The 26,471-nt window shown below is 35.9% G+C and overlaps 1 protein-coding gene across 15 annotated transcripts in view; it reads left to right on the top strand.

Annotated features, from left to right (window-relative positions):
- The window catches only part of MYCBP2 (MYC binding protein 2), a 168,462-nt gene extending 142,429 nt beyond the window's left edge, over positions 1-26,033 (top strand). For 13 of the 15 annotated variants that reach the window (XM_057366504.1, XM_057366497.1, XM_057366508.1 and 10 more), the window contains 25 exons: positions 146-313; positions 1,964-2,121; positions 2,538-2,737; positions 3,012-3,161; positions 4,334-4,494; positions 5,048-5,204; positions 5,834-6,058; positions 6,660-6,725; positions 7,921-8,160; positions 8,297-8,395; positions 9,005-9,085; positions 9,698-9,964; positions 11,376-11,659; positions 11,794-11,890; positions 13,753-13,872; positions 15,511-15,612; positions 17,225-17,353; positions 19,843-19,975; positions 20,203-20,306; positions 21,364-21,552; positions 22,045-22,152; positions 23,154-23,363; positions 23,926-24,033; positions 24,239-24,404; positions 25,225-26,033. In XM_057366504.1, the coding sequence (XP_057222487.1) occupies positions 146-313; positions 1,964-2,121; positions 2,538-2,737; positions 3,012-3,161; positions 4,334-4,494; positions 5,048-5,204; positions 5,834-6,058; positions 6,660-6,725; positions 7,921-8,160; positions 8,297-8,395; positions 9,005-9,085; positions 9,698-9,964; positions 11,376-11,659; positions 11,794-11,890; positions 13,753-13,872; positions 15,511-15,612; positions 17,225-17,353; positions 19,843-19,975; positions 20,203-20,306; positions 21,364-21,552; positions 22,045-22,152; positions 23,154-23,363; positions 23,926-24,033; positions 24,239-24,404; positions 25,225-25,340 (3,838 nt within the window). In that variant the 3' untranslated portion in view covers positions 25,341-26,033. The remainder of the gene's footprint in view (positions 1-145; positions 314-1,963; positions 2,122-2,537; positions 2,738-3,011; positions 3,162-4,333; positions 4,495-5,047; positions 5,205-5,833; positions 6,059-6,659; positions 6,726-7,920; positions 8,161-8,296; positions 8,396-9,004; positions 9,086-9,697; positions 9,965-11,375; positions 11,660-11,793; positions 11,891-13,752; positions 13,873-15,510; positions 15,613-17,224; positions 17,354-19,842; positions 19,976-20,202; positions 20,307-21,363; positions 21,553-22,044; positions 22,153-23,153; positions 23,364-23,925; positions 24,034-24,238; positions 24,405-25,224) is intronic. The other 2 variants (XM_057366511.1, XM_057366498.1) reach the window with 1 other exon arrangement.
- Positions 26,034-26,471: the final 438 nt, after the last annotated feature.

Below are 26,471 nucleotides of genomic sequence, written 5' to 3'. Positions count from 1 at the left end.
TGAGCACTTGGAAGTCACAACCAGCTTAAAGGCATTATAGGTAAAGAGTGAGTGAATGACTAAGTGTCTTGGCAAACTACATTTATGTGTGTGTTTCAGCAATTTTTTATCTTTAATCCTTATTTTAAAATCTAATTTGCTGTAGGCATCATCATGAAAATTTTGCTGGGTACCAGGATGACAACCTTTTCCAGGATGAGATGAGATACTTGCGTTCAACTTCAGTACCTGCACCCTACATCTCCGTTACTCCTGACGCGAGCCCTAATGTCTTTGAAGAGCCAGAGAGTAACATGAAATCTATGCCCCCAAGGTACTTCCTTGTAATTCTAGCTACTACATACAGATGTTAAAGCAGTAGCATAACACCAGTTTTTAAGAAAAGGGAAACATTGCTGCAGTTAAGAAGCTAAAGTGTCAGATCGGTCTCTGAAATGGCAGCATAAAAGACAAAAGCATATGAAGCAGTAGTTAGAAAATCTTCAGTAAATTGTGGAGAATCAGGTGTATTTTCAACTGTTAACAATGGAATATGTTTGAATATGTAAATACAAATCAGAACTGAAACTTGTACTTCAAACCAGTTGCATTTCTCTGGAAAGATACTGGGTTTAAAACCCAAACACAAAAAAAAATTGTTCCGTTATAAGGACTCTTAGCATACAGGGAAATTTATCCATAGCCTCTACTTCAGGCCTGCTTTTTTTCCTATAGAGACAAATTTTCCAGAATTTAAAGAACTAAAGTGATTTAAAGACCAATAATCCAAGGACCATTACTGTTGCTAACTCCTCGAAAATGTAGCAGGTTTTTTTGGCTGTGTATCTATTCTTTACCACAACTGATTTGAGTGCAGATTAATGGCTTTTTTGAAAGGAAGTAGCTGTTGTTCTCCTTTCAGGATTTTATTCTGAAGTGAAGTTTGAACAGGAGGAAATTTCATTACCTTACATTTTTCAAAGCAAATGTTGCTGCTTTGTTMTATGAGATATACAAATGTCACTGARGAAATGATAGTGCTATCTAGGACTGAGAGTGCTAGTTGGTTTCTGTCAGGTTAAGCCACTTTCTTGTCATTAATTTTACTGTGATCTAATTCAAGCAGTTACAAAAATCTTGGTTTCACCAGGGAAAAAATGGCTCTTACTATTAATAATAGTCCAGAATCTACTAAGATGGTCATATTTTTCAGATGTCAGTGATTCCTCATATTACAGTGAGGATGTAATAAAGAGAAAATTTGCTTTAAATCTGTTTTTGTTTCAATTTGTTATATTTCATACTGACTGCAAAAACAATTTATTKGAATACTACAATCTATAATGTAGTCTTTTCAGAAATAGAACTTTACTAACAAAACTCCTTAAGAGTGCATCRTATTGGTATATTCCTTTATTAAAACTGTGGACACCATGGTCTCCTGAGGCCTATAGGGACAGCATAAGCTGGGAGTCCTTCTGCAGACTGTAAGAAGTCCACTGAAGGTAAGGAGTAAAACATGTCAGAGGTATAGCCATAGCAGTTCAAATATGACTTTAAGACTAATGATGTTAGAAACTATTACTTCACATAAAGTTCTAAATATCAGTTGGCTTGCGTRTTAAAAAGTCACTTCATAGATGTTTTCACGTGCATTCTCAGGACAAGTTTGGTCTGAAACTTGAATTTAGGCATGATCTGAATGTTTGTATCTCTCTGAAATAAGTACCTAAATTCTTGAAACTCATCATGTCTGTCATTACATTTGTTTATAAAGCACTTGCATGCTTTTTCACCATGTGYAATTCTAATATGTTCCTTCTTTTCCAGCATTTCAACAGTTATTAGGTACATAAGAAAAMGTTTCATGCAGTAGTAACATTGTGATTATGAAATGCATGTATCCTTATTTAATATTGGTGTATAATTCAGGTGTACTCTGTATATTTCTAATGGTTGTATTACTTCACTGATTTCTTTGTAGTTTGGAAACCAGCCCAATAACAGATACAGATCTTGCAAAGCGCACAGTCTTTCAGAGATCATATTCAGTTGTTGCATCAGAATATGACAAACAGCACTCAATTTTGCCAGCACGTGTAAAGGCCATCCCCAGGAGACGAGTCAACAGTGGAGATGCGGGTAAGAGCACAGACCTCAGAAGCAGGCAAAAATTATTCAAGGATTTGCAGTTCTTCCTGAAAGCTATAGRCAAATATATTTTTTATAAATACATTCAGTGACTTTTTAGTTATAAAACAAACTAGTAGTAAACATTAGGTATTTGTTAATTGGTATGCATTTAGCCTAAAATTAGCTCAGGATTTACTGTGATTTGGAAATTTGTGATGCATCTTCTGTGCCTGATTTAAAAGTGAAGGTGGTATTTTCTTTCTCAGTTGAAGCATCATTTTCCATATTGCTTTGTTAATGTATTTTTTTCATAGAAAAAAGATACCAGTTCTAAAAATGCTTTATTGCTTTTCATTTTTACTGTGGCTATAAAATTAAAATGCATAAAGAATCTAATGTATGCATATTTTTATGCTTTTAAATAGAAGTGGGGTCCTCTCTCCTGAGACATCCATCTCCTGAACTTTCTCGGTTAATCTCCGCCCACAGCTCTCTTTCCAAAGGAGAGAGAAATTTCCAGTGGCCAGTATTGGCATTTGTAATCCAGCATCATGATCTGGAAGGACTTGAAATAGCAATGAAACAAGCCTTACGGAAATCTGCTTGCCGAGTCTTTGCCATGGAGGTACTAATGTACTGATGGATCTTGTATGATTAAAATAAGATGTTGTAAATTCTGTCTTGGATTTTTTTTAAGCTTATGCTATGATACTTGTAGTATAGTTACTGTTTTACTATCAACCATTTTAGCTACAGAACAATAACATCTTACTTGAAGACCGTTATATTATTATTTGTCCAAATCATCAKTGCACCTCCTTACATAAATGGTTTAAGAAATGGTTTTCCTCCAGTTTTGCTTAACCAATTGGTAACACCTTRTATGTAATTTGCTTTAGGCCTTCAACTGGCTTCTTTGTAATGTCATTCAAACAACTTCCCTTCATGATATTTTATGGCATTTTGTGGCTTCCCTGACTCCTGCACCTGTAGAGCCTGAAGAAGAAGAGGATGAAGAAAATAAATCAAATAAAGAAAATGCAGAACAAGTAAGTGCTTTCTGCACTCCTTTCATCTCTGATGATTTTGTAGACAAATTCAATTTGTTTTTATGTGAAAAATAATTCCTTAATCCTCCTTCTATGAAACAAAACCTTAAATTGTAGTTGAACTCACTTTGCAGACACAGATTAATTTTTCTTCTAAATCATCAGATTCTGTGTGCTGATGAATTACATGGTCTTTTAATGCATTATTTTTGCATTTTATTTCTTCATGGGAAATAAGGAAACAAAAGAGCACAAGCTAATCCATTTAAAAACATCTACAGTTTGCATTTTATTCTTCCTTTGCCATGCAAAGAGAAAGGAAAAAATATTTTTTWAAGAAGCTTTGGGGTTTGGTTTACTCTGTCTTTCAGCATTCTAAGAAAAGACTACAGTTAATKATGAAATTGCCTAGTGAATTTACGTAACTCTTTGTACATGTGTATATATAAGCAATTACATAAGTAATTCTATGTGCACCAGATATATTTAATTTAGAGATTTAAGGAAAATCTATTGTTCAGAAAACGTCACATGTAAAATAGTGTAGTCTAACATAATCACMCTTCCTAAAGGTATCTTCAAACAACCTCTTCTTGACTTAGCTCTGATTTAAAACATTATCATGTCCACAAATAACAGCTCCAAGAAATCATGCTAGTGCTGCTAGTAAGTCAGGGTGATCTTTATCACTTGAAATCTAATCCAGCTTTGAAATGCAATGTTCTGAAATGAATCCTTTCAGCATTGTAACCTGGTACATTGCTGTTCTGGTACTGACACACTTTAAGAATTACTCTTTTCTCTGCGCTAATGAAATGCAGCAACTGATAACATTAGCTTAGTTATSAAATTTGCTGTGGCTGGGTTTTGCTGCTGAGACAAATTTGGTTTCAACAACTGGAATRCGTTATTTTTTCTAGTTTTTTTGCTTTCAAATTATTGCAGTGTAATGTTTAACAGCTTTAAATCATAAAAAAAACGTGATGGTATACAATATACTTTCAAAATTCTGTTTGAGGCTCACGTGTAAAAATTCTGAAGGACCTGCATCAAGTTCACATTCATTGTAAAATTGTCGCAGTTATTCTTAAAGCAAATAGCATAAATGTTTTTGTTTCCTTAACCTTTCTTTCTCAGCCTGTAATTACCGCACAAATTGCTTTCCACTGCAGGAAAAAGATACAAGAGTGTGTGAACACCCTCTATCAGATATAGTGATTGCTGGAGAAGCAGCTCACCCCTTACCCCACACTTTCCATCGCCTTCTGCAGACAATTTCTGATCTTATGATGTCCCTTCCCAGTGGTAGTGCATTACAGCAAATGGCCTTAAGGTAAGCATAAATCAAGAAAATTCTTGAAAAGGCTGGAAATGTTGTAGAATTACAGATTAATAGATTTTGCCGTGGAGGCAGGACTCTTGGAAACTTCATGTGCACGAAGGAGATCTGTGTAGAAGACAGATATAAGTGCTGAGACATATATAAAAAAAAGTAGGGAGCAATGTACTTGCTCTTAAATTCTATATTGTGTCCATTATGAAAAAGAAAGCATACTATGGAATAGTGTAAGTAGTATCTGTGTGTACGTGCATGGTAGTGTAATGCCTGCTGCTGAGAAATCTGACACTTGGATAGCATCTTTGAGCTGTTTGAGATTTTTCTGTGTATTGGTCTCAAAGACACAAAATTAATGTTGCATTTACTATTACAGATCTAAGAAAAATTTGTTCCTCAAAGTGATGCATAGAAACACTGGAGATGCTGCAAAATTTGAAGTTAAATGTTTACAGAAAATATTTTGAGAAGCAAAAATTAATTATTTCACTGTTATTTTATGTCTTTCAATAGCATTTAAAATTTCTAAGTCCACTAAATGTAATTTCAGGTGCTGGAGTCTTAAATTCAAACAATCTGATCACCAGTTCCTGCATCAGAGTAATGTTTTTCATCATATCAACAATATTTTGTCTAAATCGGATGATGGAGACAGTGAAGAGAGTTTTAGTATCAGTGTTCAGTCTGGTTTTGAAGTCATGAATCAGGCAAGTATTACAGCCCTGGCTAAGAAGCAGGGATCATTTGTGAACAGCCTGTACTTCCTGTGATGATTCTGTTTAAATTGAAAGATTCCTTATTGCAATGTCATATTTCCTTGAACATATCTGAGTTTGGGATCTTGCTCCTGTTGTTTAGGTTCTCATATTTAGCTTCAGAGGTTCAAATACTGAGACTTAGCCTTTATATGACTCAAATCTAAATTTTAGAGCAGGGCTTCTAAGCACTTGTTTGCAAGTGAAGTGTTTGGGGAATGTCTTGGAGKCCACTGTGTCAATGAGTTAGTTACTTTTTAAATATCGTGTATATCCAGTGGTTTGCTTCTATCTTTTTCCTTCTGTTATTCCAAGGAGCATGAATTAATCCTTCTGTTTTACATTTTTGAGATGTTTTCTTCCTTTYATTAAGTTATTTAGACACTTGATAATATATTCAGCACTTAGTTATTAATGTTTCCTTTGGTTTAAAGGACTGAATAATTTGAATCAATAAAGGACAAATTTCTTGGAGAGCACGTTCATCAAAATAAATGTCTGTGTTGTTTTAAAAATTGTAAATTATGCCTGTATTTGGGCTTATTCTCAAGTATTTTAAATATTTCCWTTTGTTTTCATAGGAACTGTGTATAGTGGTTTGTCTGAAAGACCTTACCAGCATTGTTGACATTAAAACATCAAGCCGACCTGCCATGATTGGTAGTTTAACAGATGGATCTACAGAAACGTTCTGGGAGTCAGGAGATGAGGACAAAAACAAAACTAAAAACATCACAATTAACTGTGTAAAAGGAATCAATGCACGTTACGTTTGTGTTCATGTAGACAATTCCAGAGATCTTGGGGTAAGAAGAAAATAGAAGTGTCTCTCACTGAAAGTGCATGGTCCAAGTTGTATGTATTTATCAAACGAAAAGCATTGTTTTCTTTGTCATTTGGTAATTTTAATTCATAAGTTCACATTTCAAAKTAAAGTTTCTAAATCATATGATTTTGAGCAGAAGCTGTTATGATCAGACTAGTCTGTCTGAATTTGCAGTTGCATTAAGCTGAACTGGGAAACTTAATTCTCAGTGGTGTGTTCAATTTCAGATGCATTTTCAATAATTTAATTATTTTAAGTTACTTTTGCTCATGGTTTCTGCAGAAGTATTGAAATAAGCTCCTTTCATAAAATCCGAATTTTCTAGACTTTCTGCCTTCTTTTTTGTTGATCTGTGCAGTAATGTTAGAAATATATCTATTTCAACTACACATTTTGATACAAACAGCAGACTGTTTTAGAGAGCTGTGTTTTGGAATTCATTGTCCTTGCTTTAGATCACTTTTTCTTTTAATTAATGAAGCAACTGTTCTCTTTTATGTATGTGTTCTCTTAATACAGAAGAAGTAGTCAGAACTGTCTCAGTTGAAGTGTTTTATTCTTATTTTGCTTGTCTGTTGCAGAACAAAGTAACCTCCATGACCTTCCTAACTGGCAAGGCAGTAGAAGATCTCTGCAGAATAAAGCAGGTAAACATTTTAACAGTTGACATAGAAAAGTTGCTGTCATTTTTTGTGCACATAGCAGAGATTTTTCTAAGCAAATAATTTCCATTTCTTACATTAGATAAATTATTTTGCAAATACTAGGCATTGTAATGAGCCTTTGAAAATACTGTGTTATTAATGACCAAATTCTGTCATGTATACTGACTATTGATAAAGCTTTTGCTCTTCTACTGAAGCAGGACAGATTTATGCAAAATGTTCCTTAGATTAATTTCATTTTAATTAGTGCATGGTAACTTACCCTTTCAACTGTAGAAGGTTTCCAAAAAAGATTCACAGAACGCAGGCAGGAACTGATTCAGCTTTGCTCCTTCTTTGCTCTGACACTTCTCCAACAGTTTTTCACCCTCCAGCACACCCACATACTGCATGCTGTCTCATGGTATTAAAAAAAAAAAGTTAGCCTTGTCTGCTGCAGCATCGTTCAATGCAGACACTGAGAATTAGTGTAGAAATGGGAAAGAAGGAATATTGGCTTGGTTATAAATGAGCCTGTGGATAGGAATGAGGGTTCATTGCTTATTTTTCTGAGCAATGATGTGAGGCACTGCACCCTATCAGTGTTTGATTTCCAGTAGTGATGTTGCAGTTTCATATGRAATACATTGTTTCATATAGCATTATTTATGTTCCTTTTTTTAAAACAGTACTTATTTTAAAATAAACTTGAATTGATAGGGTTCATCTCTTTTTKACAGTTGTTAAGAGCTGCATGTCTAGGATAGCAGATACTGGTTTCCACAGTGTTAAAATTTCTTTGGCAGGGGTTTGTGTGAATAGAGATGAAATAGCATAACTACTGATAATTTTGTGTTAAATTTTCAGTCAAATTATATTGGCCTTTTTTTTTTTGTTTTTTCATAAAAGTGAGCAAATACTAGTTTAAAGAGTTGTTTTTTTAATTTTAGAACTGTTGCTATGAGGATAAACGGGATAGGTAGGCCACTATTTCTAATAAGTTTTAAAGACAAATGGCTATATATAATTTTGAAATCTGAACTCACATGGTTGAATATTTTTATAATTAAACATAGTTCTTACGGCTCAGATTGAAATTTTCATAACAAGCATAGTACTTGTTACAGTGATATGTGATGGTAGGTGATGTTTTGTTTGATGCCGTGTTGATTTCCAACTTTACATTGCTCTTTAATAGGTAGACTTGGATTCCAGACATATTGGCTGGGTAACAAGTGAACTTCCYGGGGGTGATAATCACATCATCAAAATTGAGTTGAAGGGTCCAGAGAACACACTAAGAGTTCGACAAGTAAAAATTCTTGGATGGAAGGATGGTGAAAGCATTAAAATAGCAGGCCAGATTTCTGCAAGTGTAGCTCAACAAAGAAACTGTGAATCTGAGACACTGCGAGTTTTCCGACTTATAACATCCCAGGTAGGATTTTAATCGTGTTATACAGGGTAAGTTACTGTAAATTGTAGACTTTACGTGCTTTATGTTTTAATCTAAAATGTCACTTCTGCACTAGTTTGTCCTTGAGATACACTAATTGTCATTGTCTTTCTTCCAGGTGTTTGGAAAACTCATCTCTGGAGATGCCGAGCCAACCCCAGAACAAGAAGAAAAAGCACTGTTGTCTTCCCCAGAAGGAGAAGAAAAAGTACACAATGTATTTATTTGTATTCTATCAATAATACTTTGCTGAAAAAAATTATCCAGGATGATTTTCAGTATTTGTTCAATTTGTTATGCTGCATAATTTTGAGATTAAAACCGAAGTMAAATGTCACAATTGCTTACTTTTAAAAAAAGTATTTTTAATAGTAAACTATAATGTATTTTTAATTGTAAATTATAACTAAGGCATGTGCATTTATGGGAAACATTATAGTAATGGTGATAGAAATGCAAATGACTCCTACAATTACAGAGGTGCCTAACACCTGTAATAATGGTCAGCCTGAAAGTCCTTGCCTATTTTGTGCCTCAAGAGAGACTCTGTTACTGTTTAAGAGAAAAAGTATGAAAAAAACTGCACTCCACCTGTTTTGACTATTGTTTCATTTCATACTGAAATTCCTCTTACAAAGTAAATACATTGAAGAGGTATTTATTAGCCCTARTTAAATTGATCTTGCTTATATATCTTACTTTTGTGTAAAAAAGAGCTACAGACTTCTAGAACACACTTTGTGAGTATCTTCCATATTAATTGCTGCAGTAATTAGGACATGTTCTTGAAACTTTTKATCTAATATTAAATATGCTTTTTATGAAGGCAACATCAGATGCAGACCTGAAGGAGCACATGGTAGGGATCATATTCAGCCGGAGCAAACTCACAAATCTGCAGAAACAGGTTTGTTCCATTTGAAATTATTTGAGGATTAAATATTGGTGTAAGAAATAAGCTTATTTTCATTGATTATTACTATGAATATTTTCACATTAATAGAACTATTGGTTAATTTTGAAATTTGTTAGTTTAGTAAGTTAGGAGAAGCTACTCTTCTGTCACTCTTCTTAGCAAGCATTGGAATCTCCTGGAAGTGCTTTTTAGCATGCTATTGTTTCTAAATTTTTTTYAAGCTTTCTGATTATTAAACTGAACAAGAAACTATTTTAGTAAGTGCTTTTCATTTGTGTGTGTTGAGTAAATTTATTTCTTGGGGGGTTTATGTGGAGTGGTTTTTTTTAGCCTCAATTCTATGTAAGAACTAAATTAAAAGGCCGGGTTTAAAATAAAACTAAAAATAATTTCAATTGAATTTTCCAGAACAAAGATGAGCAAATTYGCCATTTTATTCTTCATCTGAATTTAAGGCTTAAAAAACTAAAAAGTAATTTAAGTACAGGCCAAATTTCACAGGTTTCCCATTTTAGCYGTAGTTGTGAAGGTACATAAAGCACCATTTTTACGCTTGCTGAAAGTTCTGAAGAGTTGCTGTGTGTTTGGATTCTGTTTGGCTAGGTGTGTGCCCACATAGTGCAGGCCATACGGATGGAGGCCACGCGTGTCCGTGAGGAGTGGGAGCACGCCATCTCCAGCAAGGAGAACGCCAACTCTCAGCCCAGCGACGAGGACGCGTCCTCTGATGCCTACTGCTTCGAGCTGCTCTCCATGGTGCTGGCGCTCAGCGGCTCCAACGTGGGCCGCCAGTACCTGGCCCAGCAGCTCACTCTGCTGCAGGACCTCTTCTCGCTGCTGCACACTGCTTCTCCCAGGGTGCAGAGGCAGGTCAGTGCTCACTGCTCCTCGAACGTCTTGGTATTGCTAGAAAAATGTCTTTAGAATCTTAAAATTGTGCACATGAAAAGAATACAGGATTTCTTAGAGGAACTAAAGTGTCAGGTTTTAGAGCGTGTGGGTTTTTTTAAAAATTAGAGTGTGGTAGAAATGTCTGTCAGATGAACAGCACTTAAGTATCCAGTGGTTTGAGTATTTCMTATTATGTATGTATAATGCCCATGTAGCCTGTGTAGCTGAGAGTTTTTTAATTACCAGAGTCTCTTATGGATCTGACATCAGTCCTTAGCATCTGTGTCTTACACTCAGGCTCCCAGTGTAATAGTGTGGAACTGGACAGTTCCTTTCTACTCTTGGTATCCTCAGTGTGACCTTTAATATCTTTTTTTTTCTGAATTTGAGGTTTATCTGAGTGTATATATGTTATATACACATAATGCAACATAAATTTATAAACWTCTAAAATACTTGCATTAGCACATTTAATGTGCTATCTTGTTGCTTAGCTGCTGTGCCTGCTTCAGGTGGATTTTAAGCTTCTGTTGCAGAAGCTTTTGTTTTTGTCTGATACTCTCTATTCTTCYTCTTACAATTTTTGAACTTAAAATCTCACATCTCAACTTGCCTGGAGGCAGATACTTCTCTGCTTAGTAATTCTGGTATATTGCAGGTATGCAATAACATTTCAAGAGAACATTCAAGGCTTGCAAAATTAGATATGAAAGGTTAAGTCCTTAAGCTTTSATCACCTTTCATGCTGATTTGGACCAAACTTTGCATGATAAATGTAATTTCAGTTCCAACTTCACCAGCTGGTAAGGTTAAGCATGTCATTTCAAGACAATGACTGTTGGGTCCAGAGCGCAGCAAAATACTGGCACAGCAAAAAAAATCCAGTTAGMCCATCAAAAACGAAAATAAAACAGTGGGAAAAGAGTATTACGATTCTCAGTACCTCAGGGCAAGTATTTTGTTTCCAGAAGTGTAAAGTCTCTTAACAGTTCTACCACAGTTTCTGACATCTCAGTAAAGTGTGTGAAGTGGGTGACATGTCTGTACCATGCAAGCAAATCAGAGTTGTACAGACATCTGTATCACTAAGTCCAGTACCAAATATTTTTTTATTAAATTATGTGAAGACTAAGTATTACAAACAATGTAAGTACTGTTTGAGTGAGATCAGTTCTAGACTTTGGCCTTGTCTCACTGCTTATATTAATAGACACTTTGTCACAAGATAGAACCATTGCAGAATTTCTTACAGGATTAATTAAGTACAGGAATTACACTCAGTCCTTCTAACTGAAATAACTTGTGAAGAAGAAGAAAGACTTTCTTTCATTTTGTTTGAAAACTCCAGCTGCCTTGGTAAGAATTGTGGTGGTTTGATTCTTTTCTCCAGGTAACATCATTACTGAGACGTGTTTTGCCYGAGGTAACCCCCAGTCGCCTGGCAAGTATTATAGGGGTGAAGTCTCTTCCACCAGCAGATATAAGTGACATAATTCATTCAACAGAAAAAGGAGATTGGAATAAACTAGGTATCTTGGACATGTTTTTGGGATGCATTGCCAAAGCTCTCACTGTACAGCTAAAAGCCAAAGGAACTACTATCACAGGGACAGCTGGCACTACTGCAGGCAAAGGAGTTACTACAGTCACACTTCCAATGATCTTCAATTCCAGGTTTGTTTAAAAATATGTAAAAACTACAACCTACTGTATGCTGAATATGTACACTTCTTCCTTTGTGCTGGTTTTTGACAAATCCTAGCTAATCGTTTGAGTTTATTTCATCTATTACTATTTGTCCTTTGCAGCTATATTCGGCGAGGTGAAAGCCATTGGTGGATGAAGGGGTCAACACCTACACAGATTTCAGAGATCATCATTAAACTCATTAAAGACATGGCAGCAGTGAGTTTCTATCCTTTAAGTGTGTGAAGGATAGTCAGATATTTCTGATAATGAAACGTACATTTTTTCATTACTCTCTATYTCAGTTAGTATTGGATTGAGCTGTAAAATGTGAATTGGCCTCCAGAAAAAAGCCCATGTATTTTTCTGGATAGAGCCTAGAGCTAAGAGCAGTAGCACCTGAGTTCTGATTCTGCTAAACAGAAATCCAGTTTTGAAATAAGCTTTTTAATAAGTTCCTTAACTTTAAATTTCAGAGGTAAACAATAACGGTGGGTCATTTTCTAGCATTATTAACTGTAAAGCCTAATTTTTAAATCTTGAGCACTCAGAACTTCAATTCAAAAGTAAAAYTTACCTGTGAAGTAAAGTAATAATGTTGTCTTCATGTAACTGTATGTAGACTTAATGGATGGATTTTCTGCTTGAGATTGACTTCTTTCAGTCGCTGAAATCTACATTTATAGTTGCTTATTACTTTATTGATCTGGGCTTAGTTTTTCCATAATAGTATCTGCTTCAGATGAGTTTTTGGGCAAAAAAAAAATGAAGAGCGAATCAGCTATTTCCCAGAAACAATATTGGCAAAGGAAAAATAGTTTTTGTATATGTTTTTGGAAAAGGAATTTAGTTCCGAGATTGTTTCTGTTTTCCTTAATTCTGCACCTATTTCATGAGATACTCTAAATGACCCAGATTTTTCTCTGTGAATACCCTTTGAAAGTTTTCTCAGAATCTTCAGGTTGGGAGTCCTATTTTCTGAACCATTTCCTGAGCTTAGATTAAGGAGGTTCCTTCTCAAAGTTGCTTAGATTAAGGAGGTTCCTTCTCAAAGTTGCTGAAGCTGAATGGGAGTTCTCTGCAATTGCTGTTGTTGATTTTGACCACAAGATTTTAGAATCCCACGATTGATAAGAGTTACTATTAGAGTCTGTCTGTGTTTGAAAACCTTTTTTTTTGAGGCTTTCTAGAGCTGCTAATTATCAGCAGGATGACATCAGTCTGTTTTCTTCATACAAGTTACCAAATATGATTCTTTTCACATAACTTTTTCAACATTTGCAATGTGTAGGTACCTAGATGTGAGTTAGTCACATAGCGTCCTGTTTAGAGTCCAGTGAATCTGATGTGTCACCTCTAGCATGAAGTTCAGAAATTTTGAGATKATGTWAAGAATTGAAGGATGCAGCAGTCTSTGAATCAGAAACTTGAGGGTATGAGTCAGTGCCATAGGCTCAGAATGTCARAGATTGGAAAGAACCCTGTGGTTCTGATGTTTGCTGTGTACTTCTCTATTTCTTTGTAATAAAGGAACTGTGGAGACTATTCAGGAGGCTGAGCTAGGCATGTGAAGCTGATTCCTGTAGGAACTCACTGTGGTCTGTGTGCTGGTCACAGCACTCATCCATGCTCCAGCTCTGCATCTTTCTTTCTCCAGAAGGGGCGGGGGGGCACTTCAGGAATAGGATTTTCCATTCTTCWGATAACATGCCTTCTACCTGTTCCRAGTWATTTATTCCAGTAGTTGCTCAGAGACAACCTCAGTCACCTCAGTGTTTGAGGGCTAATTTTTACCAGWTCTGTCTGATTTGAAAGTCAAGGCCAGATTGGATGGGGCTTTGAGGACCCTGGTCTAGTGGAAGGTGTCTCTGCCCATGGCAAGGGTKTTGGAACTAGRTGATCTTGAAGATCTATTTCAACACAGATAATTCTATGAAAACACCTGATTTATCAGCCATCCCCTATTTCCTCTATTTCTGTTCTAACTTGCAATACTAACCTAATGTTTTGCAGCAGCTCTAATTACAATTTTAGTTGGTCTTAATAAAAGCTCTAATAAATTGAGTTTCCTCTCTTAACAGGGTCATCTGTCAGAAGCTTGGTCACGTGTGACAAAGAATGCTATTGCTGAAACCATCATAGCTCTGACCAAAATGGAAGAAGAGTACAGATCGCCTGTGAGGTGCATTGCAACAACCAGAGTAAGATCTTCACTAAATTTAGGATTAGCTCATTGTAAATGTGCAGTAGGACCCCAGTCAGGAACCTTCTTGTATGTTAGAAGGATAAGTATCCTAAAGCGTAATGGACAGGTATCCTAAAGTAGTCACTGTTTATTCAAATAAAAGTTTTGCCCCTCTGTGTCATAGCAGATTGAGTTTTCTTGTGACAGAAATACGCAAGTCAAAACTGAGTTAGAATTAAATATGTATAATGAAGAAAAAATGTGATGCCTCTACACATTTGGGGCTTATTCATGAAATAATTCTGCTTGAAGTTTGTCACACTTGCCTCACACTAAATCTGAGATCATGTGTGTGGAAAATTGCACAATATGTATCGGCTGTCTGCTTTCACTCTCCAAGCAATTATTTTAAGTGGCTTGACTTCTAGGTAATCGGTTGCTACATCTAAAGGCAAATAATGAAAACACTTAGTAACAGATGTTCTCTAGGGCAATTAAGCTAAGCTTCCCCTGTGTTTGAATAAGAAATATTTGCTGAGCCCTTTATTACTTACCTGGTATAACCTGGTGGTTTTCTTGGTCTTTTTCTGTGAATTTGTTGCAGAAACTAAAGAYTATTTAACCTTAAAAGATTGCTTGAAATACGACGAAAAGCATATTTGTAAATTATGACGTTCCTACTGTGTTAGGGAATACAGATTTTGGCTTCTCAAGCTTAATAATTGTGTGTAAAAAGGTTTGCAGTGGTTTCAAGCATTTGACACTCGTATTGTTTTCCATCTTAAAAGGCTGTGCCAGTTACTCTTTTCATCATTTTTATTACTCATATAGTCTCTACTTTCTGGAGGTCACAGTCTCTACCACTGACTCCTGCTGTCATCAGAATAGTTTAATCAGATCTTAGAGGAACCCTGAATTGTCAGCCCAGCTGCTCCTGTGACTGTAGTTYTGTCATGGAGGTGTGAGGTATTTGGGGAAGGGTCCAGTAAAGTTTCTCAACAAAACAATTTTATTAAAATCAAACATTTTATTAAAGATTATCCCAAAAAGCAGCTGTCAAGTGCCTTTCAGTTTTGTTTGCACTGACAAATTATTACYGTGTAGCTCCTCAGTTCAGGATTTCAGTGTAGTCAGTGGAGGAGAGACCCTTTTCGAGGTAATCCTAAATGTCCTATGCAGTGAGGAGGGAACAGGGAAGCCAGTCTCATTGAGCTGAAGTTTTTGGGGTGTTGATTTTGGGTTGGACTTTTTTTTTATTAGTTGTGGCCTTTAATTTCTTCTTTTCCAAAGCCTACAGTTGTTCCTTTGGGAGCAATGTACAAGTCTGTATTTGTGATACTTCTTTATAATGTTCTTTGATCTTTCTCCACTTTTTCTTTCTTGTGTGCTATCTACTGTATTTATAATCATAAAGTGACATACTTAAAAGAAACAAGGTAGTTCCCAAAAGTCAAATAAGCTTTATTGTATTCCTGACTTCTTTTGGAAAATAAAAATCTTGCAATGTATGAGCAGGCTTCAGCTAACAATAATGAAGTTTGCAGGTAACCGTGACATTCTTATCTGCCAAAGTTTATCTTTGCAGTATTTGGTTGGGGTTTGATTTGGTTTGAATATGTCTTAAGACATTTAATTCTACTTTGCCTTTCAATAGCTGTGGCTGGCCTTAGCATCCCTCTGTGTACTTGATCAGGATCATGTTGACAGACTTTCCTCAGGAAGATGGATGGGAAAGGATGGGCAACAGAAACAGATGGTGAGACTGAAAATCATATGGGTTTGTGTTTATTTTGATTTATTCAGTCATCAAAGAATTTAGAATAATGATAGAGAAAGGTAAACTTGGCCAGTCTCCCTTTTGTTCCCAGTGGGGATTATGCATACATGTTTTGAAATATTTGTGTCCTATAAATTCCATCTTAAAACAGTAAGGTTGCAATGAAGCAAGGCCTTCCTAACACCTGTGGGATGGATTTTTTTAGTAGATTGACTCAGTTTATAGAGTACCCTCTAGCAAAAGTTTTTGTTTCTGCGTTAATCCCTGTCACAAAATAAAATAWATTCTTTTGTGCCACTTAATAACTATCTCTCTGTAATTTAGCTTCCTCTTCTCCATCTCACTAGAGAAGGATTACCCCAGGGAGAAGCTCCTTCTTACTGAATTTAATAAAGCTACCATTTACTCAGAGGAATTATAAATCTGATATGGAATATGAGTTTCTCCATAYTTCTCAGTATGACAAAAAGCTTGTGATTTTTTTAATACCAGTCTAGAAAGAGCAAAGTAATGAAGCTGGTCTCTTTATAGCTTGGTTAGGTGGATCCCTGTGGGAGGCAAGGGAAGGTTGTGCACTAGCAACCAAGGATAGTTAAAGCAAAGAAGCATCCAAAGCAGTTTAGTGTAGGCAGAAAGAGTATACAGGAGGCATAGAGCTGCAGCAGCAGCAAGGAATAAAACTCTGCTGAGAGGGAAGCAGACACAGAGGTTTCTGAGGTGCTTAAGAAAGTCAGGGGACTGGGAAATGTCAGAGAAGCAGCCAAGACATTGTSAAGCAGGCATTCAAGCTGCTGAACCCAACCTGAAATTCCTCAGTCCTTTTTCACATCAGGATGTGAAAATTTCACCTCAAATGTTGAGGTRAACTGTGTGTCTGCCTACCAGAACTGCTTTGAAAGAGCTCTTAAGTTTCATGAGAATATCACAGAAACTCCTGGCATTACAATGGAAACTTGTTCTCTGACATATACATAATCAAAATCAGTTGCTGAAGACTGTGGGGATATTTTGACTTGCAAAACAGAACCATGCTGAATTTTTTTTTTTTTAAAATTATCAGTGCAGCAACTTAATTTTATGATGGATTTTGAAGTTTGTTACTTCAACCACACTGTCTCTGAGTTATTGGATGACAGCTTTGCTTAGATGTTTGAACAGAGTAAACATACCATATCAAAGTAATGAAGGGTAAATATCATGCCTGTTGACTGACCTGAGTACTCAYATCTCTGAACTTTCCTGTTAACATGCCCATAACCCCTTGTTACCACAGAAATCTCTTCTCAGACTAGTTGAAAGCAATGTCTCAACTGTATTGTTAAAAAATTCTTTTTTGGTGCCTCACACAAAATATGAGATGAAGAATATCAGAAAAACGGATGTCATAAATTGAGGGGGTTTGTGTCAAGGAGTAATTGTTTAAACACTGATTATTTTAAAGATAGCATTAATAGTAAAAACAAGCTCTTCATCTGCCTTTATAAAGTGGAGGGGAGGTATGGGGTGTGTGACAGGGCAGAATAAAAACAGATGCTGAAAGGATGCAAAAGACTTAATAAAGAGAAATTCTTTTTTTTTTTTTTTCTCTCAGCCTATGTGTGATAACCATGATGATGGTGAAACTGCTGCTATCATTTTATGTAATGTCTGTGGGAATTTGTGCACGGATTGTGACCGATTCCTTCATCTCCATCGGCGAACAAAGACTCACCAGAGACAGGTAGAGTATACATGACCCCGTGTCGTGTGCACTGCATCATTGTGTGCTTCTCCCCAGATAACAGATGACCAAAAGGTAGTGGCCAGTACTGGATCTGAGAAGGGTGTTCCATTTTATTTTGGAGATGAGATAGATGAGTTTCTRTTTAATTCTATTTAGTTGTTTTTAGTTACAGTCTCGTGTCCTTTATCCTTTACAAAGATTATAAAATCTTGCAGCAGTTCCTAATTCTYGTACTTGTGCTACTTCAGCTTTTTCTCTCGTTTAACATTGTTTAGGAACACTTTTCTAGGAGAATTTAGTAGTTTCATAGACTTTCTTAAGTGTATGTTGTTTTTTTATTCTCACTAAATATCTCCTTTACTACTTCCCTCGTATGAGTCWTGCTTTTCAATCCCTTAATTTCTAATGTATGTATATATTTTTTTAATATCCAGGAAGATAAGACAGCAAGTATCCCTACTGGTTCCCCTATGACAGTCTTCTCTTACTTTTCAATATTCCTCTAGCTTTCACTGTCTTTTCACAGATAAATATGTCRTCCTATCTATAAGCTTGAAAATTTCCTGACTTCTTCTGGGTTTGTTTTTAGGATTGAAACTTTGACTTAGATCTGAGTTTTTGTAACCTGCTGAGTAATCTGCTAATTAGTATTGTTCTGTGGTATTCTTTTATCCTTTTCATCTCTAAACTTGAAGCTACGTTTTCCTTGGAATTTTTCTTTTTGTCATTGACAATAATGTTGACGATGCTTTTACTTCTGGGCTCACTGAGCATTTCCTCTTTCCTGACACTGTTTCTCATTTATGATTTTTGTGATCCTTTATTTTCCCCTTTCCATCTGACTACTTATTTTTGTACAAAGATTTAAATAATAAATGGCATTAATAAAGTTAATTCAATGGAAATCATTCCTCTCCTCCCTCCTAAAATGCATCTATATTGACTATTCAGTTACATTCAGGAATGGGCTTTCAAAAGAGTTGATCATCTCTCCTTAGTGTGCTTTGTTTTCTGTTATTGAGCAGCCTTGGAGTGCATGAACTGGATTATTTTCAGGTGAAACTAAAAACACATCAAAAGATTGATGCAGAGAAAACACTGCTAATGATCATTCAGTGCATGAGATCAGCTGGTCTAGAGCACRTGTGATGTAGATATCAGACCTTTGGTACTGAGTTTTCCTCTACAGTRAAACATTCCTCCCTGGTGCCTCAATATTTGCACTGTAGTTTCAACCTGGCAGTTCCATGTGCATCTGTTATCTTCTAAGTCAGAGTCTTTGCAATCTCCTTTGYAATTTTCCTGTTTTGTCAACCTGAGAAGATCATTTTATGTCTACTCTTCTGTCATGGCACAGCACAATCTAGTCTCATTCATTTTTCTGATTTTTCCTATATAGCCTGTTCAGATTACAGTTGATTAAAAGTAAGTTCTTGTCTCTTAGCAGTCCTCCCATTTTCCTTTAATCTGTCCAAAATAGCTACTTACCAGATTTTCCTATTTACTTCCAAAAGCATGTTTAAACTTTTTATTCACTGCTTTTATCTTTACATCTCACATATTAAGCCTCTCAAATTCAGTTTTAATTCTGTCACGTTCCCTCTCTCCTGTTTTCTGTGTGCTTCCTGTTCTTTGTCCAACTTCCATCATACACACCTCTTTAAGTATTTTCTCTCCCTTCAAGAAAGGATAGCCTGTGAGTTACTCAGATGTGCTTATGTGAATCCTTTGTGAAGCAGTTAGAGTTTTTTCCTGACTCTAGTAAKAATTAAAGTGAGTGTATACATCTATACCTAGGAAAAGTCTTAACTTCTATTGCATTGCAGGTGAAACAAATGCAAACAGAACTGCCTTCAAAGCTTGGGAGAAGAGCAAAAGGAGAGACTGCATGAAGTCCTCTAAGGATCTCATGCACTTTTTTTTTTATTTTGCAAAACAAATTCCTCATTGTAGCCAAGTGTTTTTATCCACTGTGTATCTACATGCAAGTCAAAAATATTAATATTACACACTTCTGTAATTGTTATTCTATGTACATATTATTAAGACCATAATTTTCAGTGTTGCTTTGATAAACTGCTAGCATGGTTGTGTGAACATATTTCTGATGTTATCTTGTGCTTTTAATGTACTGTGGCCTATTGGATGTCTTGGGTAGGAATTACGAAGTCCAAGCTCTGTATTTATTAAATCACAAAAAATGTGCAGCTCTCCTCTTAGCATTGCAGTACTATTGTTTCTCAGCCATGTTAGATCAAGAGTTAATTTTATTCATTTTTACTTGTAAAAATATAAAGCCTTTATTAATTCTGCAATATGTACAGGTTATGRAATGTATAGAAGAGAAAGAGCTTGCAGTAGACAAGCTCCACAGAATCTATAAAAAAAATTCTGGTGTAAATCCAAAGAAAGCGACAAAAATAAGAGAGAGACATCTATGCTCTCACTGAACATGCTATTTATTATCTGTTTGGTTAACCTGACAGGTGTTCAAAGAAGAAGAAGAAGCTATCAAAGTTGATCTTCATGAGGGCTGTGGTAGGACCAAACTTTTCTGGCTGATGGCATTAGCAGATTCTAAAACTATGAAGGCTATGGTGGAGTTTAGAGAACAGACAGGTAAAACACAACTGTTATTACTTGCTCTTTTCCTGATTATTGTGGTTTTCATCTGTTTTAGGGCAGTGCTTTAAATTGTTGAAAATAGAGTAGTGAGTAGTATAGCTGCATAAGAATTTCTGGATTTCTGTTTGATTTCTGTGACTGCTGTGTTGATGTCTGTTAGAGTATCAGTCCCTGGTGTTTCAGTAGAACATTTTTGTTCTTGTTCTCCGTTGTGGCTGTAGGCAAACCAACCACCAGCAGTTCTGAAGCGTGTCGGTTCTGTGGATGTAGGAGTGGAACAGAATTGTCAGCAGTGGGAAGTGTTTGTTCTGATGCAGACTGCCAGGTGTGTATACTGCAAGTATCAATCATCATTAATTACATAAATAGAAAAGATCATAGGATGARATGGGCTTCTGATATTGAATAAACCTTGTTTATCCCTGTGGTCCATTTTAAATCAGACCTCTCATGTGAAAACATTCTAATATTGAGTATTATCATTCAAATACTACTCAGCTAATATACTGGGTAGTTTCGCTGTTATATGTTCAGAAGTATCTCAAGTTTTCACAACAGTCTTGCATTTATAAAGTAAAATACATACTGACAACATAAAGCCAAAGGTACTGGAAAGCTTGATAAAAAGTTTGCCCAACAGTCTGTGCATTGTGAGCGTAGAACATTTAAGACTTGGCCAGTATCTGTATCCACGTATCCAGAGTGTTTTTATGYCCTGCAGTGTGGGTGCAAGAGGGCCAAATCCTAGCCATTTTCTTACCTCATCGCACTTACTTCTGTCTAAATGAAGCATATTGGTTATCTTTATTTCTCTCTCAGCCTATGAAAGCATCATATTTATGTGTCTTAAATTCAGTTCGATTTGCTGTTAGCTTCTGGATAACTTTTATAAGTTTTCTGTTTATTAGGGATGGGAATTAGAGATGGTTAAAAATCCATTTCCATGTAAAAGCACTTTATGCTGATGAATGATTAGCTTATAATGTAGTCTTACGAGTGGGTTACTTGATACCTCTCCAAAACCTGCAGAATCTTAAAGGCTGTTAATACAGGGTAAGCAGTGTTTATGCAGGAAGCACTCAATATGTAAAATGCGCACGGGAGGTTCAAAGAACAGTTCTCTTTCTACTGAAATTTTTAAATTATGATTCCATTAAGCCATTTCCATCCAGAAATAATGCAGGTAAACAAAGGAAACATTGTTGCTTAAAGTACACAAYATGCTGCTTTTCCTAAGTACCTGATGCAGCAGTAGACCATGTAAGTCRTGACTCTGTCACCTCACTTTATTGCACTGACCAGCCATCCTTCAGGAAGTGACACTGTCAAAACACCCAGAGCAGGAGAAAAGCTGATTAATTCTTTACATTGATTTTGTTTAGGAGTATGCTAAGATTGCCTGCAGCAAGACGCACCCCTGTGGTCATCCCTGTGGAGGCGTTAAGAACGAAGAGCATTGTTTGCCTTGCTTGCATGGCTGCGATAAAAACGCTACAACTCTTAAACAAGATGCTGATGACATGTGCATGATCTGCTTTACTGAAGCACTTTCAGCAGCACCAGCTATCCAGGTTTTTTGTTTGTTTTTTTTCCCCTTTTAAGAGATTACTATTATGATCATAATGTGTAGTGTRAAGGAAGTGAAAATGTAAAGTCTTTCAAATTACGCTCTTAAAAATTTGAAAACAGACATTATAATAATATTTAAGCTATTTTAAAAGCTTTATTTTTGTCCAGTATTAATTCTATTTCAAGAAGGCAGGTTGGATCAATTTAGTTTGCTGTGTCTTGCTTTATTAAAATACATGGTATTTTTTGAAGGAGAAAAGCAATGTAGATAATTACTGGATATAATTCACATGTAATTCACATGTCCATAGGTGGTCTTGGAGTGGTTAGGATTTTAATGCCCGTTTTATGTTCGTTCTTGTGGTGAAGAAGAAAATAGGTGTCTTCTAGGATTTKAAATAAATTGGAAATTGATATATGTTGCCACTTAAAAGCAAATAACTTCTACTTTAGTAGTTAACATAACTTCAATATTCACTTACTCTTTCCTAAAGCTGGACTGCAGCCATGTTTTCCATTTGCAATGCTGTCAACGAGTGCTAGAAAACAGATGGCTTGGGCCAAGGATAACTTTCGGTTTTATGTCCTGCCCTATTTGCAAGGTAAATGAGCTGTGTACCTGCCTAGGTCAAGCAAGTTACCTGATACTTAGCATTTCCTGTTTTTTTTTGTTAATACTGTATTGCTTGTTGTGGTATAAATTAGTTATACATGACTTGTTTTCTTAATTTCACATGTTGCTGTAGAAAGACTGTCAGTGATGCATCTTTTTACCTTCTACTGCTCCCTCAGGTGTCCTCTTAGAAAGAAAGATGCTCCAGACGTTGCCTTAATGTTGTTTTATTCTTAGCACCATCAGCTTGTGAATTCCCAGTATTTGGTGGTGGTGGGGAGGGGAAGAAGTAATCTTAATACACATTATCCGAGGCAGGAATTCTGTGTTTTACTAACCACTTTTAAAGCTACTTTGCTTTCCAGCGTGAGAGTGGAGCTGAAGAATACATGTATTTAGTTCAGCTTAAATTACTAAGAATTCCTCTTGTACTCTAAAAAAATTGCTGTAAGCAAAAGCATATGATAGGTGCTGGAAAGAAGAGCACCTTAACATACCCTAGGAATTTGAAATTTGGAAATGGTCAGCAATTCAGCATGCTTTGGTTCTTCTGTCATGTTACATTGTGGTAATTCATGGCAATAGCTCGTAGACATTAAATGACAAAGGGCTGCCACGACTGTCAGTCATTATGCTTCATTGCTCAGCAGTAAGCCAAAAAGGACCAAAATTACAGAAAATACACAATCAGAAAATTCCTGCGCTGTGCTGAACATTCCATATACTCTTCACCACCTCCATGGCAGTTAGTCTGCTGGAATGGCAGATGTTTCCATATGACCACCGGTCCTAGAAAAAAAATTCGTGGACACTCTTTTTGCAGCAAATAGAGTATATGCTCTATCAGCCATTTTTTGAAATGTTTATTGCCCAGGCTCATATGTTTTTATGACATCTATCATGCTATTTGTGCCTGATCATTACACAAATTATCGTAGCTGTTGGGATAAAGACGCAAGATACTTAAATCAGTATTTTTTTTTATTTCAGAACAAAATCAATCACACAGTATTAAAGGATTTGCTTGATCCAATCAAAGAACTCTATGAAGATGTAAGGAGAAAAGCACTAATGAGATTGGAGTATGAAGGGTTGCACAAGAGTGAGGCCATCACAACGCCAGGTGTTAGATTTTATAATGACCCAGCTGGCTATGCCATGAACAGATATGCTTATTATGTTTGCTACAAGTGCAAAAAGGTACGGTGGTGAGTTACTAAATGTGTGTTACCGTTTCAAAAGTAATTTCTTAGAAGAGAATGTATGTTTAATATATTGTGTATGGAACAGAAAAGCAGGAAAAGAAGTTGTTTATAGAATTATAATTTAAAAAATCGAGTATTGGGCAAATGAGATGTACATAGTAGCTTGTGAAGCTCAAATGTGTATACAGAGCAGCTCAGAAACCAAAAGCAGAGTGAKTTGGTGGCCATTTATGATAATATGCAGTACCTGTTCACCTTAAGCTATTATTTAATTCTCTGACATAGAGTTCACAGAACATCCAAATACCGTTCCAAAACCCCTACAGTCACAGACCAGAGTAAATTGCACAGTTTTTGGTCTTGTTTATCCTGAGACTGAGAGACATTGTCAAMGTCTCTCAGAGACAGAGTCGAGAGAGATCGGAATAGTGGAGGCCACTGAAGTGGCAGTCATTCGTTGTATTCCCCTTAGAAATGGAATTGGTTAAACTGAAAAGAATAGTTAAAAGAATAATTGTCTCTGATTTAACATCCAATCATTTCTATCTGCAATTAAGGCATATTTTGGTGGTGAGGCTCGTTGTGATGCCGAGGCTGGGCAAGGAGATGACTATGATCCAAGAGAGCTTATTTGTGGTGCGTGCTCTGATGTTTCAAGGGCTCAGGTGAGTAAATAACTTCTGTTCATGTTCTTAATTCATTCTCAAACTCTGAGTAGCTGAGCTGCACAATAATTCACAGTCATTTGTAATTACATGTATTGTACAATATTATATAGTATTAATATATAYGATAGAATGTAGCAATGAGTTGTTGGGATTGTTAGAACATGGGTGCTTCATTTATTGATGTTTTCTTTCYTTTGTTCAGATGTGTCCCAAACATGGTACGGATTTCTTAGAATACAAATGCCGCTACTGCTGTTCAGTTGCTGTTTTTTTCTGTTTTGGGACAACGCATTTTTGCAATGCTTGCCATGATGATTTCCAAAGAATGACAAGCATCCCTAAAGAAGAGCTCCCACACTGTCCTGCAGGTAAGACTTCTAGAAAGCAAATTTACCACACTGTATTCTTGATTGCGGTTGAGATATGGATTCTGCTTCAGAGGTTTTTTGCATGCAGAATTCCCCATAAATTCTGAAATAAGGAGCAAGTTCTAATTCATAATCTTAACTTTCCTCACTGATTTTTTTTTTTTTCTTTTCTGGCAATGTCATTGCACTGATCATTTAAACATTAGKTACTTTGATACAGAAAGACATTTCAATTTCCCTATACCAGGTCAGACTCTGGATGTAGAATGATGTGTAAAAAAGTGTATTGCTAAAATTAACACATTATTAAGTGATGTACCTGTAGTTAGGTAGCCATCATTTGCAAAGTGTTACCCCAATGCCTTAGTTACTAAGTTCATGTGCTGTGTATTGATTTGATATTAGTAAATGATTGGGAAAAAAGTGAGATCTTTTTGTTAAGATACTTACATAAAATAAGTAAACAAATTATGTKTCCTGGTATAATCTTAGAATTACAGTTTACTGCAGAATGTAACTCTTGTTCATTATTATCCATTTTGCCGTCAAATTGTGTGAACTTCTTCCACGGTATTAATGAGACAAAACTTCCTTAAGTGACTCGCTATTAAGCTTCTTGCCTTTTTTACTTTGCATTTTATTGGTTTAAATTACATGGCAGTTTGATTATTTGTTTTCTTTTCGAATACCAATTCAGCATTTGAATGAGATGTATTGCCTTCAGTTAGCATGTTTGGGGTATTTTTTGGGAAATGTAATATGTTGTTGTCTGCAAGCATTAATCCTTTTTTTTTTTCTCTTATCCTTAAATTCACTGTAGGTCCCAAAGGTAAACAACTTGAAGGAACAGAATGTCCACTTCATGTTGTCCATCCACCCACTGGTGAAGAATTTGCTCTGGGTTGTGGGGTTTGCAGAAACGCTCACACTTTTTAGACTAGCATTTTGTTTCAACCAGAGCAAAACAGGTGCCCTCATCCCTCAAGTGTCCTGAAAACAAAGCCCAGCTGGGATGAGGATGGGACCATTCCATAACCCAGGTAAAAGGAACAATTTACAGTGCAAGAAGGATGCCAAATACCATGTACATAATTCTTGCTGTGAGATATTGACATTTTTTGAACCAAGACATCAAAATTTGTGAGGTGTTTGCATGTGGCCATTACAGTCATCGGCTAGGAAACATTGGACATTTAAAATAAACAATTGTTATTAAAGGATCTGTGTGTCTGTGGACTATGAATGATGCTGGCTTTCAGGAGAAAGAAAAAATATTGATTATTGTATACTGACTTTTTGTAATCTTGTACAATTGTAACGCATCACAAGTGGGGATGGGAAAGAGGAATATTCTGGCTTATTTCCTAGACTGTTATAAAAAAATGTGTTAGGAAGGCATAAATGTAACAAGTATCACACTGTATATAAAGGTATCAATGTTTGTCCTGTATAAGAAATATTAAATTACAACAGCAGTTTCATTTAAACTTCTGGGTTATGTTTGAGCCTGAAATTTTAATGAAGTGCAATACTGAGTGTGCCTCATATCTCGCAGCTGTAAACATAATGGAATGTACATGTCAATAAAGCCACTGTACATTTTTATACAGTGAAAGTCTAACAAATGTGTAAGCCTCCATTTTCARAAACACTTTTAAAGCAGAGTGGGGGGAGGGAGGTGGAAGAGGGAGGGTGTCCTTCAATTATTTCAGCAGAAATAATTATTTTTGAAAAAGTAGGGAAGTTTTTTGGGTAAACTGGTGTTTATGGAAGTACTTAAGACATGAAAAGCACTGCTCCATTTTTCGACAGAAAACCTGGRTAAGTGTGCTAGCATTCATATGAAGAACTTTATTTCCATTTAAATTACAAACAGTGKTTTAAAACACAAAAGAAGACTGCAATTTAAATTATTTTTGTTCAGTTATATTTTACTGAAGACTCTTAATCACTCYCACTTCTAGAACAAACAGCTTTTTTCATGAATTTCAAAATGTTCATTTCATAAGAGTYCCAAGTGCTTTGCACATGCATAATGAATGCAAAATATAACTTCCACTAAAAACT

This window comes from Malurus melanocephalus, unplaced genomic scaffold (assembly GCF_030028575.1).
Source record: "Malurus melanocephalus ecotype Western Australia unplaced genomic scaffold, MMel_1.1 scaffold_66, whole genome shotgun sequence".
Taxonomy (NCBI): domain Eukaryota; kingdom Metazoa; phylum Chordata; class Aves; order Passeriformes; family Maluridae; genus Malurus; species Malurus melanocephalus.
The sequence above is the reverse complement of the archived record's forward strand: the minus strand, read 5'-3'. Positions and strand labels throughout refer to the sequence as shown.